Genomic DNA, 18,130 nt, shown 5'->3' on the forward strand with positions numbered 1-18,130 from the left:
AGCAAGACAGAGTCTTGCTATGTAACCCAGGCTGCTCTCCAATTTGTTGTCATCCTCCCGTCTCGGCCTCCTTAGTGCTGAGATTATACGTGCCACCGTTCCTGGAAATTTGAACGATAAACTTTCCAGAGAGAAGGACAGAGAGGTATCTCAGTTGGTGAGTGCTTGCTGCAGGCAGGAAGCCCTGGGCTCCCACACAACAGTAACTGCAGTCCTTTGGGTAGAAGCGGGAATATCAAAAGTTCAAGGTCTGGCCAGGAAGACAGCTCATGGGGTGCAATGCTTACTTGTTCAAGCACAAGTACACGATTTTGGACTGCAGAAAAGCCAGGCCTGGTGGCGTGTTCGTGTAAACTCCCCCTAAGTGGCTCCAGGAAGCTTGCTCACCAATACGCTGGTCGGGAATGTCCTCCTGTTCATCCAGAGACTCTGTTTTGAAAAAGAAAAAAATGAGGCAGAGAACGGCAGAGGAAGGCATCCAGCATTGACCTCTAGCCTCTGCGTGTGTACAAATGAGCAAGTGCGTGTGCACATATATGTGTCAATGTATGACTACGACACACACACACACACACACACACACACACACACAGAAATAAAATAAAAATAGAATAAAGATCAAGGTCATCTTCAGCTCTCCCAGCTGGCCTGGAGTATGTAAGATCTAGCATTTGTATTTTTTTATTTTATTTTATTTTATTTTAAGGCACGAGCCATCTCTTAGTTTTCTTAGACTGCATGGGAGTCTTTTTACTTTTCAGGAGAAGAATCGAACCCCAGGAGTTCGGAGCCTTCTTTGACCCTCAGTTACTTCGGAAGGAGACCTGCCTGCTCTATGAGATCAACTGGGGCGGAAGGCGCAGCGTCTGGCGGCACACGGGCCAGAACACCGACAAACACGTGGAAATCAATTTCATAGAAAAATTTACCTCGGAAAGATACTTTTGTCCGTTCACCAGATGCTCTATCACCTGGTTCCTGTCCTGGAGTCCCTGCGGGGAATGCTGCAGAGCCATTGCAGAATTTCTGAGTCGGTACCCCAACGTGACTCTGTTCATCTACGTGGCACGGCTTTATTACCACACGGATGAGCGAAACCGGCAAGGGCTCAGGGACCTCTGTCGCAGAGGTGTGACTATCCGGATCATGACGGAGCAAGGTAGAAACAGAATTCTCACGAGAGAGTGGTGATGGGAAGGGAACAGACACCCAGAAGTCAAAGTCCATCCTAAAGGGAGGGAGGGAGGACCAGGATTGACCTTCACCATAAGGGAAGGGTGGACAATAGTTATTCCTTCCTCTTTGGGTACCTCTTTCTCCCAGGCCTCTTAAATTCCTTTTAGGGAGTACGACTGTAGAAGGAATTTCATTCTTACAGGCTCGGTCTGCTAACCTAGTCCTTGGAACTATTAGGCTCTGTACAATCTGACCTAGGCCCAATCTATTCTAGGCCTAGAATGTTTGCAGCCTCTGAGACTTCCTGCTCTATAAGCTCACCCTTTCTTCTTCCTGAGCTCTGGGCTGGCTGGTTCAGCACAGCCATTTTGGTTCAAACTCCTCTCCTAGCTGATTTACTCAATGTGGCTTTTCTCTAGGCCTCTGAATTGCTCCGCTTGGCCTCAAACTAACCTCCAGCAGTCTTCTAGCTCCTCATTCTCTGGCTTATTCTGCCTTCACCTATGTCTAGCTTGTTCTCACATTCAACCTCTCTCTATATATATTACTTTCCTAGTGAAACTGCCTCCCCCCCCCCCCCCCATTCTCTGTGTTGCCCCTTAAGTAGCTTCCCTTCAGAGTTGGGTGTATCCTATTCTGTCAACTTTGATTAGTCACCTTTTCTGCCCCTGAATTAGACAACCTTTTCAACATGGTTGATTCCTTCTAACTTTACCTTTATTGTTTGAGATGAAAGGCGTGTACCACCACACCCAGGCCTAAGCTTTCCTTTACCTGAAGCTTGCTCTATACCAGGCTGGCCTTGAACTCAGACTTTCTTGCCTCTGTCTCCTGGATTAAAGGCATGTTTGTATTCCAACCAGAGCACACAGACCTGAAAGGTCATTGGCTGTGATCTCTTGCCAGAGCCTCCATGTTCTGAATTAAAAGTCTTTCTACATATGACCACCTCTTGAAGTAAATAGGAAGAGCCTTTATGTAGAGTGCATGCTTGTGGTCGTTGCTACTGGGGATTGAAGCCAGAGCTTGTACGTGCTAAGCTTACCTGCGAGATAAGCTCTCTGCTACTGAGCCACGTCCCTGTTCTCTTAAACTGTATTTGAGGCAGGGTCTGTAAGTTGCTACCCTGGATTTGCCATGTAGCTCAGGGTGGCCTTGATTTTTGCAGTTTCCCTGCTTCAGCCTGCCGAATACCTCCGGTTGCAGGCAGGAACCACTCTGCCCAGGTAATTTTGAGCCATTTACCGTCGTATTTGTTAAACGAATCAAATTCTGTGTTTCTCTAGAGTGTTACTACTGCTGGAGGAATTTTGTCAACTACTCACCTTCGAACGAGGCTCACTGGCCAAGGTACCCACATCTGTGGGTGAGGATGTATGTCCTGGAACTCTACTGCATCCTTTTAGTAAGTGACTTTGGCTTTTCGTTTGTTTCTGTTTTCGAGACAAGGTCTTAAATAGTCTAGGCTGACCTTGAACTTACTATGTAGTTGAGGATGACCTTAAATTCCTGGTTCTCCTGTCTCCACCTTCTGAGTCCTGGGGTTATATATAGTCTTGTGTCACCATGCTCCCTAGTAAGTTCCTCCTCCTCCTCCCTCTCCTTTTCCTCCTCCTCCAGTGTGCCCGTGTGTGTTTTTGAAAGGGTGCCACAAGTGTGCAGCTGCCTACCTAGGATCCCCTGGAGCTGGGGTTAGAGGTGGTTGGGAGGCCCCTGAGGCGGGTCCTGGGAACTGAACCCCGGGTCAGCCTGCATGAGTATCAGTTACTTGCATCAGTGAGATCCTTTATATCACAGTCGTGTGATAAAACATCATGAGCAAGAGCAGCTGATAGAAGGAAGGTAGAGCCCATACCTCTGAGGAGACACGGTCGCAGATACAGAAAGACGAGAGATTATATCTCAGCCCCACGTAGGAGCCAAGTGTTCAAATATACCAACCCATGGTGGATATTTCATTCAAACCACCGCAGTGCTCACAACCCCTGGGCTGTCTCTCCAGAGCCTCTCACAAGATGTTTGTTTGTTTGTTTGTTTGTTTGTTTTTGAGACAGGGTTTCACTATATAACCTTGGTTGGCTGATCTGCCTGCCTTTTGTCCCAAGTACTGGGACTAAGGTGCGTGTATGCCCCTATCCCCCAACAACTTTCTTGTCAGTTTGTTTAAGAGACAAAAGTTTTGATACAAAAGCGTGTATCCCTTGGTGCTTCTCTTCTGAAAAATTTCCCATATACTCTCATCACATTTTTAATTTATACTTACATTTATTTATTTAACTAAATAAGTTATTTAACTCATGTTAAAAAGGAAAAACAATGTTCTGAAACCAGGCATGGTGACACACGCCTGCAATCCCAGCACTCGGGGGGGTGAGTCAAGAGGATCCCGAGTTCAAGGCCAGCCTGGGCTATAAATCTAGGCTGTGTTCCAAAAATCTGTACCATTGCCGCCGTCAAAGACACACCACACAAAAGATTCCTTTAGTGGGAAGTAAGGGGGGGGGAGGGGAGGAAATGGGTCAGTCGGTGTGAGAAGTGTCTGGGACGCACAGAGATTCCATTTTTACCTTTATTGCCATTTCGGTCACATTTACCCCGGGGCCTAGGGGTCTTATTCCCACAGCGGGGGAAGTCAGCAACAATGATCGAAGAGAAGGTGCCTCGTTTGGATTCTTGGTCCAAATGGCAGTTCGGTTCGGTTGAATTCCGAGAGAAATGTTTAAATTGTTCACAATAATAATGGTTAATTATTACTGAGGATAAAAATATAATCTTCTTTGTCTGTTTCAGGGACTTCCACCCTGCTTAAAGATTTTAAGAAGAAACCAAAATCAGCTCACAATTTTTAATCTTGCTTTTCAACACTGCCATTTCCAAAGGCTGCCGTACTACATCTTCTAGGCTACAGGGTCGAAATGAACCCTGGGAGATGGAGACGAACACAATGACAGCAAGTGTACTGTTTTGACAAGAGCAATGATGGCCCACTAAAGAGCGACTGCCATGAAGAATCTAGAAACTGAGTGGGAGCTGTCGTCCGTGGGTAGAGCCCTAGTTACACACACGAGGCTCTGGGTTCAAAGTCCAGAAAAGCAGAGAATATAGAAATTGAGCCAGGAATGGTTGCACACTCCTGTGATGCCAACAACTTGCGAGGCAGAGGCACCAGATCTCTGTGAGTTCAAGGCCAGCCTGGTCTATATAGCAAGACCCCCCCCCAGGCCAGCCTAGGACTATGCAGTAGATGCTGTCTAAAAAAACAACCCCCACCCCCAAATCAACAATTTAGAAATTGAAGAGTCAGGTAAGTTGGTCCATTCCTGTAAGCCCAGTAATGGAGTGGTTGAGGCAGGAGAATGATAATTCAAAGTCGTCTTGAGTGACACATTAAGTCTGACATCAGCCTCGACAGTTACGACTTTCGGTGTGCCAAGTCCATCGGGTTATGCCAGGAGCCAGCAGACAACACCTCATGCCAGCTTGCATGGTGGAGTCACTCAGACCGGCTCAGTCACTTGCCTGCCTCACCCTCCAAAGGCTGTCATGGCATGCCAGCAGTCCCCGGGACCTTCCTAACTTCTGACAAAAATCTATCTATGCATTTTCATGAAAATAAAAACCAAAACGCCTGTACTTATTCACTGTTAGCATTGCGTGTGTGGACACCGTGGCACTCCTGTGGAGGTCAGAGGACAATTTTCAGGGTTCTCCCTCTCCTCTTTCTATCATTCTGGAGAGTGAATGCAGATGGCCAGTTCAAACAGGCAAATTATGTCCCCCACCTCCCACCAAGCTGTCTTTTTTCTGAGACAAGGGTTTCGCTGCGTAGCCCTGGCTGTCCTGGAACTAGCTCTCTAGGCCAGGCTAGCCTTGCTTCACGAGTGCTAATATGAAAGATACACCACCACCCGGCTATACATTGTTTTTAAAACTGCAGTGAAAGAACGGTTTATCAATTGCTATTGTGTTTGTTTGACACCCGTTGGAGTTTGTGAGGTAAAATGAGAAAAGAAAGTTAATCCTAGTGGGGATCAGGAGTGACTGCTTCATTGGAGTAAAAAAAACAGCATCTTCTTGCTCTGATTTGTTTCCATTTTGAGACAAGGTCTCAAAAAGCTTTCAACTCACTATGTGGTCGTGGATGACCTTGAACTCCCCAGCCTCAACATTTTTTTTTTTTTTTGTCTTTTATCCATCCACCACCCGGTCTGGAATCCAGACCTCAGCTGTGGTCTCTCCCCAGTTCACTCTGTCTTAGGTTCTGCTCCTTTCCCTTTCTGGCCGCTTCCTGCCACAGAACCTCTTCAGGCTTTGAACACATTTCCTTGACTCTAGTCACGCACTTCTATCCTGAAAGACATCACAACTGTGTATCATCACTTGCTCTTACAGAAAGGTTTGCATTAGGCTTGGTAGTGTGCTCTCAGTACTCAAGAGGCTGAGGTACGGGGATGTGAGTTGGAGGCCAGCCATTGGGCTGCCTGTCTGTTAGAGGCAGAGCGAGCTAAGAGAGAGCTGGGAGACAGAGAAGGCAGGGAGGCATCCAGGGGCAGAGTTAAAAAGATGGGAGAGGCTTAGAGGGTTTCAAGAAGGAATACCACCAGAAGGAGGATTCCGACACAGTGTCAGAGAAACAGTGAAGGGTCAGTGTCACAGGACAGAATTCCAGTCTGAAGGCATCCCCAAGAGGACTGAAACTTATCAGGATCGGTGTCCCAGGAGGGATGTCCCTCCTCCCTGTGAAGGGGTACCCGAAAGGTGTAGGTGAAATGATGGTACCCACGACAGATATATCAAAGAGGTTTATTGGCTGGAGAGAGAGAGAGAGAAGGAGAGAGCAAGACATGATAGGGGGAAGGGAGGAAGCAACCTGACAGAGAAAGCGGAGAGAGCAGGAGCCAGCAAGAGAGCGCAAGAGCAAGAAGGCAGGAGGAGTGGTGTGTTGGTCCTTTTATGGAGCAACTGATGACATCAAAGGTTGCTAGGCAACCCAGAAGTGGGCTGCCTAAATCCTAACAGTAGGGAGGCTGCCTGATGCACCCGCATGATTTTGCAGTATGCTCAAAGGAGCGGAGAAAGAACAGGCAGCTCCCCGAGAGACACTTCCCCAGCGAGACAGTCGCTGGGCTAGGTGGGGGAGAAGTGGCGGAAGAGGCAGTCTGTTCAGTGTGGAGTTGAATGTGTGGGTGGCAGGAGCCAGCAGAAACACATCATCTCCACCTCAGGGCAGAATCAAGTCAGCATCTTGGTTCGGTTAGAGGAGGCCGGGCCCCGGTGAAGAAGGGGTGTCCCTTGTGCCCCTCCTAGGTTTCTACTCACAGGTATTTGTGAGTAGACACAGTAGAGAAACTGTTGAAAAGGCCACTCCATGGTTACATTTTTTTTTATTGTGGCTAAGGGAGAGAAAGTACCCAGGGGCGTCTGGAAAAGTCCAGAGCATGAAAGGAAGAGGAGCAGACTGGACGCCACCAGCGCTAGGGAAGCAGGACAGAACAAGGGCAAGATGGAGAGAGAGTGGTGGCGACAGTGAGACAAGAGAGAGACCAGCAGCAGGAGAATAGCTGAGGGACTTCCCGAGGTGTGCAGGTTCTCTGACCCCCTCCCCCACCCTGCTGCACCCCTCCCCCCCACTCCCTGAGGAAGAAACTACCATCTCCAGTCAGGAGTGGCCATCACAACACACTTAACAACCCATACCACACCAGCCCTGACCAAACTAAGATGGTAAGCAGTCTGGCGATGCTCTAGAGCCGGCTGGATACAGCTCCAGCTACAATATTTAAACACTACGTGATACAATAAAGTGTTCAAGCACACTGTGGTAGCTGACAGGATAACCCTGTCAAACCCTTGCTCTGTTTCTTACTGCTGAGGGCCCTCGGGCAAGCTGGTCACCTGTTTCTGTTTCCTCCTCAATAAAATGAGGGTAATAAAGTCATCGGGCTGTGAAACATAAGCAACAAAGTCATAGATTAAGTGTTTCCTCCCCCACCCCCGCCCCCAAATGTAACTGGAGGGCTTGGACACTCCCTAGGAACTCAGTGTGAGCAGGAAGACTCATAAACAATGCCGTCAGGTTTATGCATTCTTGATTTTATGTACTGCAGTGAGCGGGAGAAAAAAAGTCCTGCAGATATCTATATGGCCTTTGTCATGGGCCAAGGGCAAAGTCACTTACTCTTCCCAGATCCCCGACCTATTGCTGTCTTAACTTTGGAAAGGAGAAAATGCAAACACAGAAAGTTCAAACGATTTTCGACCGAGGTCACCCAGCTGCTGAATGAACTAAGTCCCTCTGCCCCGGAAAGAGGAAGCAAGCTGCTTGCAAACGAAACGGCACTTCTGGCAACTTTCTTTCTACATGAAAGTTCCCTCCGGATTTTACAGTTCAAAAATTACCCCCTTGGAGGAAGTCAGCCTCAGCCCCGGCTCAGCCTGTGGATGTTAAGCAATTCGACCTTTCATTAAACAGGGACTCTAATGGGGATTGATGCTTTGAATATTTTCCTGTGCCTTCTCCTCCATCCTGAAATACACACACTCACTTTACAGTGATGTCTTTGTGAGCTGGGTTGCTCTGAGTCCTTGCTCAGTTACTAAAGAGTAAACAAATACAGCAGGGGCTGGTGACAGAGGAACCAATATGTGTGAGTCACTTCCTGAATAACTCCAGAGCCAATGCCCAGATGTGTGCACAGGTGTGTAGACTTGGTCGATGGAGTCTGACCGGCCCACAGAAGGTACATAGTGTTTACACACTATAGTTAGAAGGGTGCTAATCTGGTCCTCGGTAATGAAGATGATGCCCAGGCTCAGTGGTCACCGCAAGCATCCTGAGAACCGGTTCATAAATTCTCAGGGCTGGAGACGGAGCTCAGTTGAGAGAGTGCTTGCCTAGCTTACCGTAGAAACCCAGAGTGATGCCATAGGCTATAAACCCAGAACTTGGGAGGTGGAGACAGGAGAGTCAGGAGTTCAAGGTTGTCTTTGGCTCCACAGCATGTATGAGACCAGCCTGAGCTACATTATAGACACTGTCTCAAAATAGAAATAAATAAACACAAATAAATCTCAGAGCTACACTACGCCTCAAATACCGGTGTCTCCTGGAAGAACCGCTTTTATTTTGTTAGTTTTTTTTTTTTTTTTTGTCCTTCCCTTCTTCTTTCATTGTTTTGTTTAGACAAGGTCTGGCCTCAATCTCATGCTCCTCCTGCCTCTGCGCACAGGCACTGTACTGGTGGGTAAGTACTCTACCACTGAGCTACACCGTCAACTCCTGCAACAACTACTTTATAATACAATGGCCCATGTCTAGTGAATCCTGAATGAGCCTGTTAAGGGCTGCGCTGAAGACAGATTCCTGGTAACTTGAATAAATTAAGTAATTAAGTGATGGGACAGCTGAGCTACCTCAGACATCGGCTGGACCTATGTCCTTCCTTTCCTTTGCTGCTACGTCATGTCATTTTCTTCCTTCCTTCCTTCTTTCTTTTTTCTTTCTCTCAGGACAGGGCTTCTCTTTGTAACCCTAGCTGTTCTGAAATTCACTCCATAGATCAGGCTGACCTTGAACTCAGAGATCCACCTGCCTCTGGCTCCAGAGTGTTGGGATTAAAACCTCAGGCCACACCCCTCACCCCCACTCCTGGCTGTCACTGCTATGTTTATTTCACATCGTATTTTATGAAATGTTGTCTTGTGTAAAAACATCCCATTGGGAGTAAACAGAATTTCAGTGGAGTACACCATGGAAACCTGGGGAAACAAAGTCTAGGGTTGATACTACAGTGGAAGGCCACTGCAGGTCTTTTCCCGGTTTTTTATTTCTATGGACTGACTTTGTGGGACGTTTGTGGAGCCTTTCTGTACATCATTGTCTTCTGCATCTTTAGCTTCCTTTCTTATTTAGATCCCATGTCTAATAAAGACACGTGACACCCCTGTGAGGCTTAAATTGGAACGAGAAAGAAACCTAATCCCATGGACCATGACCCGTTGTAAAACCCTAGGGGCCGATTATATTTGATTAGCACTCAAAGGTGCTAATTTGTGCGGAGCAGGTTTCACGGTCTGAAGACTTGAACATCTTGCTATGTACAGCAGCTCAGCAGCTCGAGCAGCTTTGTGCCTATCTCCCAGATGGCTCATGGCTCCAGGCAAGGTTCCTCTCCAGGTGGCTCTCTCTTCACAGCAAACCCTGCCTCGTCCCTTTCAGAGAAGGTGACCACAGTTCTTAGCAGTGGCTAGCCCAGGGACTCTTCACTATGTTTTTGGCTTGTATAAACCTTTCTCTAGTCACATGCTTGCTAGGTTTCCTGGGTAGACTCACCTCCTCCAGCTAGAATCCCGTTTTTATAAAATGGACGGGTAGGGCAGCCTTGCTCTTCCCAGCTTTTGAGACACGGCAGGAGTTCATCATTTGGAGGGAAGGATATTTCAGTGTGCTGTTAAGGCTTCAGGAGCCAAGGGTAAGGCAGATGTTACTTTCAGCTTGCATACCCGTGTAGGATGGAGCCCAGAACAACTCCCAGCATTTACATCGCTGCGTTAAATAGCAGAGGCAGCCAACAGTGCTGAGGACGGCTGGTGCTGCCTCAGTATCTGTTCTTTGTCCCTCCTTACAGGGGCTGGATGCAGGCTCGGGGACCAGTAGAAGGGGGTGTGTTTGACTAGAGAGAGGAAGGAGAGTCCAAAGGATCTTGCGATATAGCTCAGGCTGGCTGGGAACTCCTGAACTTCCTGTCTAAGCTTTCTGAGTGCTGGGATTACAAGTGTGAGCCACCACACCTGGAAGCAATAATCTTTTCTTTTTTTCTTTTTTTTTTTTTTTTTCAAGATAGGGTTTCTCTGTATAATAAGCCCTGGCTGTCCTGGACTTGTTTTGTAAACCTGGCTGGCCTTGGACTCACAAAGATCCTCCTGCCTCTGAAATAGTTTGCTTCCATCTCTCTTACTTTTTTTTTTTCTTTTTAATTTTGGTTTTTTGAGACAGGGTTTCACTTTGTAAACCAGGCTTAACCTGGAACTCACAGAGATCCGCCTGCCTCTGCCTCAGTACTCTTAAAGCACACACACAAACAAAACATAAAATGATTGCACCTCATGAAAATGTAGTCCTCCAAGGAGTTACAGCTAAGAAGTGTTAAACCTCAGGTTGACAGGCCTGTTCTCCATGGTTGTTCAGACAAGGCAGAAGCTGGGTGCAGTGGTACAGGCCTTTAGACCCAGAACACGCATCTCACTAAGTAACTAACGAATGAAATGGAAGTTTAGTATTGTGTTTTAATCGTTTGATCTTTTTGTTGTTGAAGAGACACGCCGGATTGATCCTAGTCTTAGCGTTACTGTGCAGCTGAAGATAACCTGGAACCATACAGTGTGTGGGGTTGGCTGTGTTTCTCTCACAGAGCACGATACTTTTGTTGGAGGTTAAGCAATTCCCTTTCCTTCTAAAGCTGCATTAACCTACTGTATGTAGGTGGGGATGCTCCCGAGCCGTGATGCTGGTGGGAAGCTCAGAGGATGGACAGCTTTGACTTGGTTCCCTCTTCTGCCAGCTCAGGGTGTCTGGCTTGCCGGACGAGGTCCTTACCCACTGAGCCATCCTGCTGGCCCAGCATCATACTTGCAAGGTAGATTTCTGTTTCAGCTCATCAGTACAGTCACTCCTTTCATGGCCAAATAAACTGAATTTCTACTGTGGATGGGTCACACTATATTTATGCACTCAGCAGCTGACGAGTGTTTAAATGTGTCATTTGCGGGAACTATTGTGCGTAATGTTATTTTGAATATTTACATACAAACTTTTTGTTTAACCAGGGATCCACCTGTCTCTGTCCTGAGTCCTGGGATCATGCATCACCATGCCCAGCTTTCTTACAGGGGTCCTGGGGGTCAAACCCCGGTCCCTGTGCTTGCCGAGCAAACACTTCACCAACTGAGCCAGCTAACTCCTTGTGTTTGTAACTCAGGGGCAGGATTGTTGGGTCATACAGCATTCTCCGCTTAACTTCGGAGGATCTGCCAAGATGCTTCCCACAGTGGTTATGCCATTTTACATTCCCGTGCTCCCACAAGCTCCAGTCGCTCTGCTGCCTTGTGGACACCGTGCTGAGTGGACGGCCATCCCGGTGGCGAGGGAACAGTTCCTTAGTCCAAAGTCAGGAAGACTTCCAGCTACGCCATGCTGGAGGTTTAAACTTTCAGTTCCTACATGGAAGTCCTTTCTCTGTTCCTGTATATAACATGTGGAAGAGGCCCAAATCTACTCTTTTTATTTGTTCTGTTTAAGACAGAGTCTTTCTTATGTCTAAGCTGGCCTCAACTACTACTGATCTTTTCTTTGTTTGCTTGTTTTTGATTTTTGTTTTTTCGAGATAGGGTTTCTCTCTGTAGCCTTGGCTGTCCTGGACTAAATTTGTAGACCAGGCTGGCCTCGAACTCACAGCAATCTGCCTGCCTCTTGCCTCCCAAAGTGCTGGGATTACAGCTGAGTGCTACCACCCCTGGCGTCAAATACATTCTTTAGCTCCTGATGTCAAATTGTTCCAGCACATTTGCTGACAGGACTCAACATGCCTTGTACCTTTGTCAGAAATAAACTGGTCATAGATGAATCACTTATTCAGTTGCTTTAAAATGAGACAGAATAAATTTGCTGTGTGTGGGGGGTGGGGTGGGGGAGTTCCTAAAAATCAAGAGAATAGCTGCTGAGCAATGTCATTACGATTTCAGATGGTCACAATTATGTGGACAGCTAGAGTGATTTCTAAAGCCTCAAATTTCTGAGGCTTCAGAAATTGAACATTTCGGAAGAGGAAACGAACGATGGCAGGAACGTCACTGCCTGCCGTACAGCATAATATAAAGCTTGAACGCGTACAGGAAGCAATTAACGATCTTTATTTCTTCTACTCTTCTGCAGCGACTTCCATACAGTCAATACAGTTGTGTGTTTAGAATTTCCCGTGGGTCTTTGAACCGTGTTATGAGGGTAACGAGAAAATAACTACAAGGGCTGTTTATTCTGAATATTTTTTTCTCCTCACACGGAGTTGTTAGGGAGACAAGGCTTAAAGAGGGACAAACAGGGAGTCTATGCTGGCTCCCTCCATTTGGTTGGGTAAAGCATAATTTCCTTGCCGTGGGCTTTCACTTTTTTCCTTGTTAACTATTGGTTACCCCACAGACTCCCAACCACCTCCGCCACACTATTTGAAGCAGGGTCTCAAACGTTCAATCCTCCTGCCTCAGCCCCCCGGATGCTGGAACTACGGATGAGTGCCGCCTTGCCTGGCATCAGATATGATTCTATTTTGTCACCCTCTCATACAGTTCACAGTTTGGGGGAGCAGCATCCCACACATATAAAAACTAGAGAATTTTGTTTAACATCTTTGGCCACCGTCAAGGAAAATAAATTACTTCTCGATACTCAAGCAACGCCAAGGTGTCCATCGGTAGACGTTGGTGGTGGTTCTAAACCACAGGCTCCTTCAAGGGTCAGTTCCCAAGGTCGTGAGGAAAGGAGACCAGGGTCGTGTGGCCATTTCTGCTGTCTTCGATCTCTGTGCCCCTTACAGAAGTTCCCAAAGAGCCATGTTGGGCCAGAGTCTCCCAAGGTTCACCACTTCTGTGGTCCATCTGAGCCCGGGGAAGAATGGTCCATTTTTCAGTAGGAAACAGGCTACGATGACTGCGTGATTTGGACGTGGATTTTCTGCTCCTTTCTTTATAGCAAAGGCACCAACTACTTAAAAAATGAGGATGTTTAACTGATCCCTTTAACTGAATGACAAATGTTTAAGAGACCTGATCTGAAAATTGGATTAAACTCTTGAACTCTTATACTAGATAAGATTGTAAATAAACTAATTACATTTAAAAAAAAATAAAAAGAGTCTGTGTTCCCAGAGGATCTGCTCCCTGGGGGGCATCAACTCATTTTCACGGTGATTTCTTCATAATCCTCATCTGCATTTGAGACCTTTATTAAAATGACCCAGGGGTGATCATGTGTATTTCCAGCCCCACCCCAAGCCCTCTCGAACACAAATGTGAAAAACACGACAGACAATGAAAACATACAGCACGTGCCTGCCTGTTAATGCTGTGGAGAGAATGGTTTGCTATGTATCACTCAGACTCCCTCATCAGGACAGCCCACAGTCCACGGCCTCGTCAGAAGAGGTTCCTTGAAAGTGAGCCTCAAAGGAAAAGAGTAGAAAGATCTGTCACTGATGCCCTTCACAATTCAAGTGAATAATAATAGAAAAGACTGTGTGGGTAGGTTTAACAAACCGCGTGATCGTCTCCACGCGCCGTTCTAAGCGTATATGCCTTCTGTTTCCATCCTGCTGAGAAGTCAGAGAGGAGCATCTCTTAACTGTTGGTCCAACGTCCTGACGTTCGGCGGTTCCCCGGTAGATGGCGATGTTGCAATCGGAGCTACCAGTCGCCTCACCACGCTGGATGTCCTAGGCCACGCTGCGGCTCTCAAGGGTTTTTAAAAAGTCATAGACAGTTTCACGCCTACGCTCCACGAACGTGGGTGCTTAAGAAGAAAAACAGGCAGCTCGGAGGATGGTTTCCCACCCGCTCTCTTCAGCAGAGGAATCCCATCACGTGGCGCCCTGGGAGGCTGCCATCATCAAAGTCCCAGAACACGGAATGCATCTCGCAGGTCGTCGACTTCATACAGGGGCTGCAGAGGAAGAGCGATGTCAGCCGAGGGACCGGCTTCAGAGTTGAGCCGGGGGTGGGGGGGGGGGGGGGGGAGGGGAAGAGAAAGCGGATGAAGGAAGTGGGTGGCTCGAGAGGAAAGCAAATGGGGATGGGGACCAGGAAAAAAGAAGGGGAGAGTAGGAGAGAGAGTTGTGAGGACTGGGCGAAGAGATGGCAAGAACAAGAAGCCCAAGTGGGGGCTCTGACGTGTGGAAAGACAGAAGAGAAAACTGGATTGTGGGCGCTGTGGAGTATTTGCCACATGAAAAAAGGAGTGATAGAAATAAGTACCTAAGAGGCTCCAGGCGAGGGAGAGAGGCGGGGGGGGGGGGGGGGGGGGGGGGGGGGGGGCGAGGATACTCTTACCAAAAGGATGCGCCGAAGCTGTCGAGTAAGCCGGACGGAATTTTCATGCAGCCCTTCCCAGGCTTTAAACCTTCTTTCGTGATTCTCCACAAAGGTGTTCCAGCAGTAGAAATAGTCTTAAAAGAAAAAAAATAAATAAATAAGAAGGAGGTGTGTGTGTGTGTGTGTGTGTGTGTGTGTGTGTGCAGGTCACGACAGTATGGGGGTGAAGGTCAGAAGGGCAGACAGAGAACGGTTTGTGAGGTTCGTTGCTCTTCTTCCGACATGCAGGGTTTCAGGGATCAAACTTAAGTCACTAAGGCAAGTGCTCCCACTGAGCCGTCTCGCTGGCCGCCGCCATCATCATCATCATCATCATCATCATCATCATCATCATCATCATCATCATAGCGAACGCACCCACAGCCAACCCCCTCCCCCCTTCTATCTCCCACATTCTGATTGTTCTGAGGTTGATGCACACTTATAATCCCAGAACCCAGAGAGCAGAGGCTGGAGACTTGCAGGTTGAAGGCAAGCCTGGGATTTGTCTCCAAAGCCAACTACTTCTGACCTGGAGGACGAACCCAGAGCCTGCACACAGCACCCCGCCCCAGTCTCCCCGCTCGCCCTCCTCTCCCGGAGCCGTAATCCAGACCGCCCTCTCCGTGCCCAGCTCTCACCTTTGAAGGTCATGATTCCGATCTGGACCCCGGCGCGGTGCAGCCTCCGCAGCCCCTCGGGCTCCGCCTTGCGGTCCTCGCAGAAGTAGAGGCGCGCGGTGAAGATCCTCAGGCTGAGGTTGGGGTTCCACCTCAGAAACTCGGCCACGTGCCGGGCGCAGTCGTAGCAGGGGCTCCAGGAGGTGAACCAGGTGACGCGGTAACACCGGCCAGGGTCCAGGTCCCAGTCGGAGATGTAGCGTAGGAACAGCAATTCCACGTGGCACCCCGACTGCGGAAAGACGGGACGGGCACGCTCACCCACCCAGCCCAGGCCATTTGGGATGCTGGCCTGGAACTCGCCATGGAGACCAGGCTGGCCTCGAACGCACGGAGGTCCGCTTGTGCTGGGATCAAAGGTGTGCGCCACCCCACCCAGCATCAAGTTAATTTTCTGAAGGGGGCGCTTGCTGGAGCCAAATCTCTTTATTACACTGGACCCCGCTGGGTAAAGAAAGGCTGCGGATTTATGGAACCGTGGAGGATGAAATAAATTGCGACCGGAAGAAGAATCATCACGCTCCTCGCAAGGATTAAATTTGTGTTTGGATGCGATGTTGTGCAATTGTACCTTAGCCACTAGGTGGCGCCAGGACAATTGGTAAGGAGGGTTAGGGTGCTGCCTGGAGGGAAAAGCTTATTTAAGTGACTTCAGAGTCTCTACCTTGGCCTGGAAGCGGAGAAGAGCGATTAAGTAACGTGTGTGGGTTGTGTGGTCTCTGTGACTGATAACTGCAACCTCGGTAGGTCCACCTCCTGTTGCGGAAGACCGTTAGTCCAAGCCTGAAGATGGTTTTTTAACCTGACCCATCTCTTTTGCCCTCTCTCCTTAGCAGTAAACCGAGATGGTGGTGCAAGCACTCTGCGCGATGTAAGAGAAAGTACCACTTGAAAAGGTCCATAAACACAGTGTGTCATGGCTCCAAGGAGGGAGGAGATGGTGTGTGAAATGATGGTGGTGAGGTAAGTTACCCCTGAAGAGGCAGGCAAAGGAAACTGGGGAATAGCCAACCCCAGGGTCTCTTCCCTGGAGTCCAGGAAAGGCCTTGGGGCAAGTACGTGGAAACCGGTCTGCAAGAGCTCTCCTGGAAACGAAATTCTCTCAGGCCGCTGGAACTGGCCTAAAGAGACTCACCCGGTTAAACAGAATCATCTCGAAACCAGAGTTGAGTTCATGTCATCTTTTTTTTCTAATATATATATTTTTTCCTCCTTGACTTTCCAAAGTTCTAAAGACACTCTTTGTTTTTGCTCGTTCAAGGAAGTGCTTGAGGGAGAACCCAGCACTGTGGGATGAAAGCCCTGAGGACTGAGAGGCCAGAGGTGGTTAGGGATGGAGATCAGGGCCAGGGCACTTGTCTGGCAAGGCAGATAGATCCTTCACTTCATCCCTGGCACTGTGGAAATTAAAATTTTAAAAATGTTTCCTAGATCAAAATGCTCTTACTCTTAGTTTTTATTTATTTATTTTGGATTTTTTTTTTTTTTTTGACACAGGGTCTCACTATGTAGCTCAGGCTGGCCTGAACTGATGGCAGCCTTCCTGCCCCAGCCTTGCAAGTGCTAGAAATACAGACGTGAACCATCACAGTTGTCTGTTTACCTTAATCTTTTTTTTCTTTTCTTTTACAGGGTTTCTCTATTGTAGCCCTGCCTGTCCTGGAACTCACACTGTAGACCAGGCTGGCCCCAAACTCATAGAGATCCACCTGCCTCTGCCTCCCGAGTGCTGGGATTAAAGGGGTGAGCCACCACTGCCTGACTTTAGCTCAATCTTTTTTTGTCTAATTTGTATGGATGTTTCTCCTGCATGCTTGGGTGTGCTCACGTGCGCCTGGTGCCCTCGGAGGCTGGGAGAGAGCATCGGATCCTCTGGAACACGGTTTTGAGTTTCCATGCGGAGGCTGGGAATCAAGCCCAGGGTCCCCAGAAACCACCAAGCCCCTCCAGCCCCTTTATTTCAGTCTTAACTCAATTCAGAGGCTCCGGAGCGACAGACAGGAAGATTTGGGGGCAATTCTTCCTGTCACTGAAGGGAGGTGTGATGTGAGCCTTCCCAGCATGGCTGACTAACAACCTTCAGGCCGGGTCTACCGTGGTTGAACAGACTGAGAAAAGAACTGGAGGAACCTGGTGGAGACAGTACATAACCCGAAAAGGCCCAGTGTGTGCACACGCCTGTAACCACAGCAACTGCAGCATCGAGGCAGGAGGATTGTCAGCTTGGGAGCACAGGGGCTTTTTCTCTCTCCCCTTTGCTGGCACCAGCGACACCCACACCTCAGCATCAGCAGCCACCGACCCCGACCGTACCTTGTTGCGTAGGTGGCCAAAGTCCAGCGAAAAAGAAGTGGCGCTGTCCCTCCTCTTCACCACGTAGCACAGGTAGGTCTCGTGCCGGCCTTTAGCCCAGCGGACATTTTTGAAGTGATAAAGAAACTTCTTTTGCTTCATCAGAAGGCTGTGAAGGAGAGAAGAAACTCAGGGCGTGGCCTCTCTGTCGCCATGTTCTTCCTTCAGCTCTAATTATTATTATTGTTGCTGTTGTTGCTGAACCTACAGCTGTCTGCGTGCTAGTTAGGTGCCTCTCAGCCTCAAATCCATCCATCCTTCCCTGCTCCAAACTGAGACCCACTGGGAGAGCCCTAAACCTATCTCAGTCCCCACGACAGTCACCTTCGGCAGCTGTCTTCGCGCTAAGGATGATGTAAAATGACCCATTTTTCAGTCTTACCCTTGTATTTCCAACTCTTCCTTCTGCCTCCACCACCATATTTCGTCTTCTACAGGATGAAGCAACAGGCATCCCGCACCCCTGGTCCACCCCTCCCCCCCTGCAGTAAGCAAACTAGGAAATTACCCTTAATTAATATTTATTTATTTGTTTGTTTGTTTATTTGGGTTTTAGAGGCAGGGTTTCTCTGTGTCAGTCCTGGCTGTTCTGGACTCACTTTGTAGACCAGGCTAGCCTGGAACTCATATCACAGAGATCAGCCTGCCTCTGCCTCCCAGAGTGCTGGGATCACAGGCGTGTACCACCACAGCCAGCTAATTTTTATTTTTTAAATGTATTTATTTATGTATTTTATGTATGAACGCTCTGTCTACATGCGCGCCTGCAGGCCAGAAGAGGGCTTTGGACCCCCTTATACATGGTT

General features: G+C 48.3%; 2 protein-coding genes across 2 annotated transcripts; one reads left to right on the plus strand and one right to left on the minus strand.

The window, feature by feature from the left end:
• The first annotated feature begins 639 nt into the window (after positions 1-639).
• Positions 640-4,813, plus strand: Apobec1 (apolipoprotein B mRNA editing enzyme catalytic subunit 1). Its single transcript, XM_055619247.1, has 3 exons — positions 640-1,159; positions 2,463-2,581; positions 3,967-4,813. Exons 1-3 carry the CDS (start codon positions 739-741, stop codon positions 4,075-4,077), a joined length of 651 nt encoding a protein of 216 aa, XP_055475222.1. The 5' UTR covers positions 640-738; the 3' UTR covers positions 4,078-4,813.
• A 9,018-nt stretch (positions 4,814-13,831) lies between these two features.
• Positions 13,832-17,745, minus strand: Aicda (activation induced cytidine deaminase). The gene is made up of 5 exons (XM_055619248.1): positions 17,649-17,745; positions 17,286-17,452; positions 14,934-15,204; positions 14,272-14,387; positions 13,832-13,885 (listed from the first exon to the last, which is right to left on the minus strand). Exons 1-5 carry the CDS (start codon positions 17,743-17,745, stop codon positions 13,832-13,834), a joined length of 705 nt encoding a protein of 234 aa, XP_055475223.1.
• Between the last annotated feature and the right edge of the window lie 385 nt (positions 17,746-18,130).

This window comes from Psammomys obesus, unplaced genomic scaffold, assembly GCF_907164565.1.
Source record: "Psammomys obesus unplaced genomic scaffold, mPsaObe1.curated_primary_1811, whole genome shotgun sequence".
In the NCBI taxonomy this organism is placed as follows: Eukaryota; Metazoa; Chordata; class Mammalia; order Rodentia; family Muridae; genus Psammomys; species Psammomys obesus.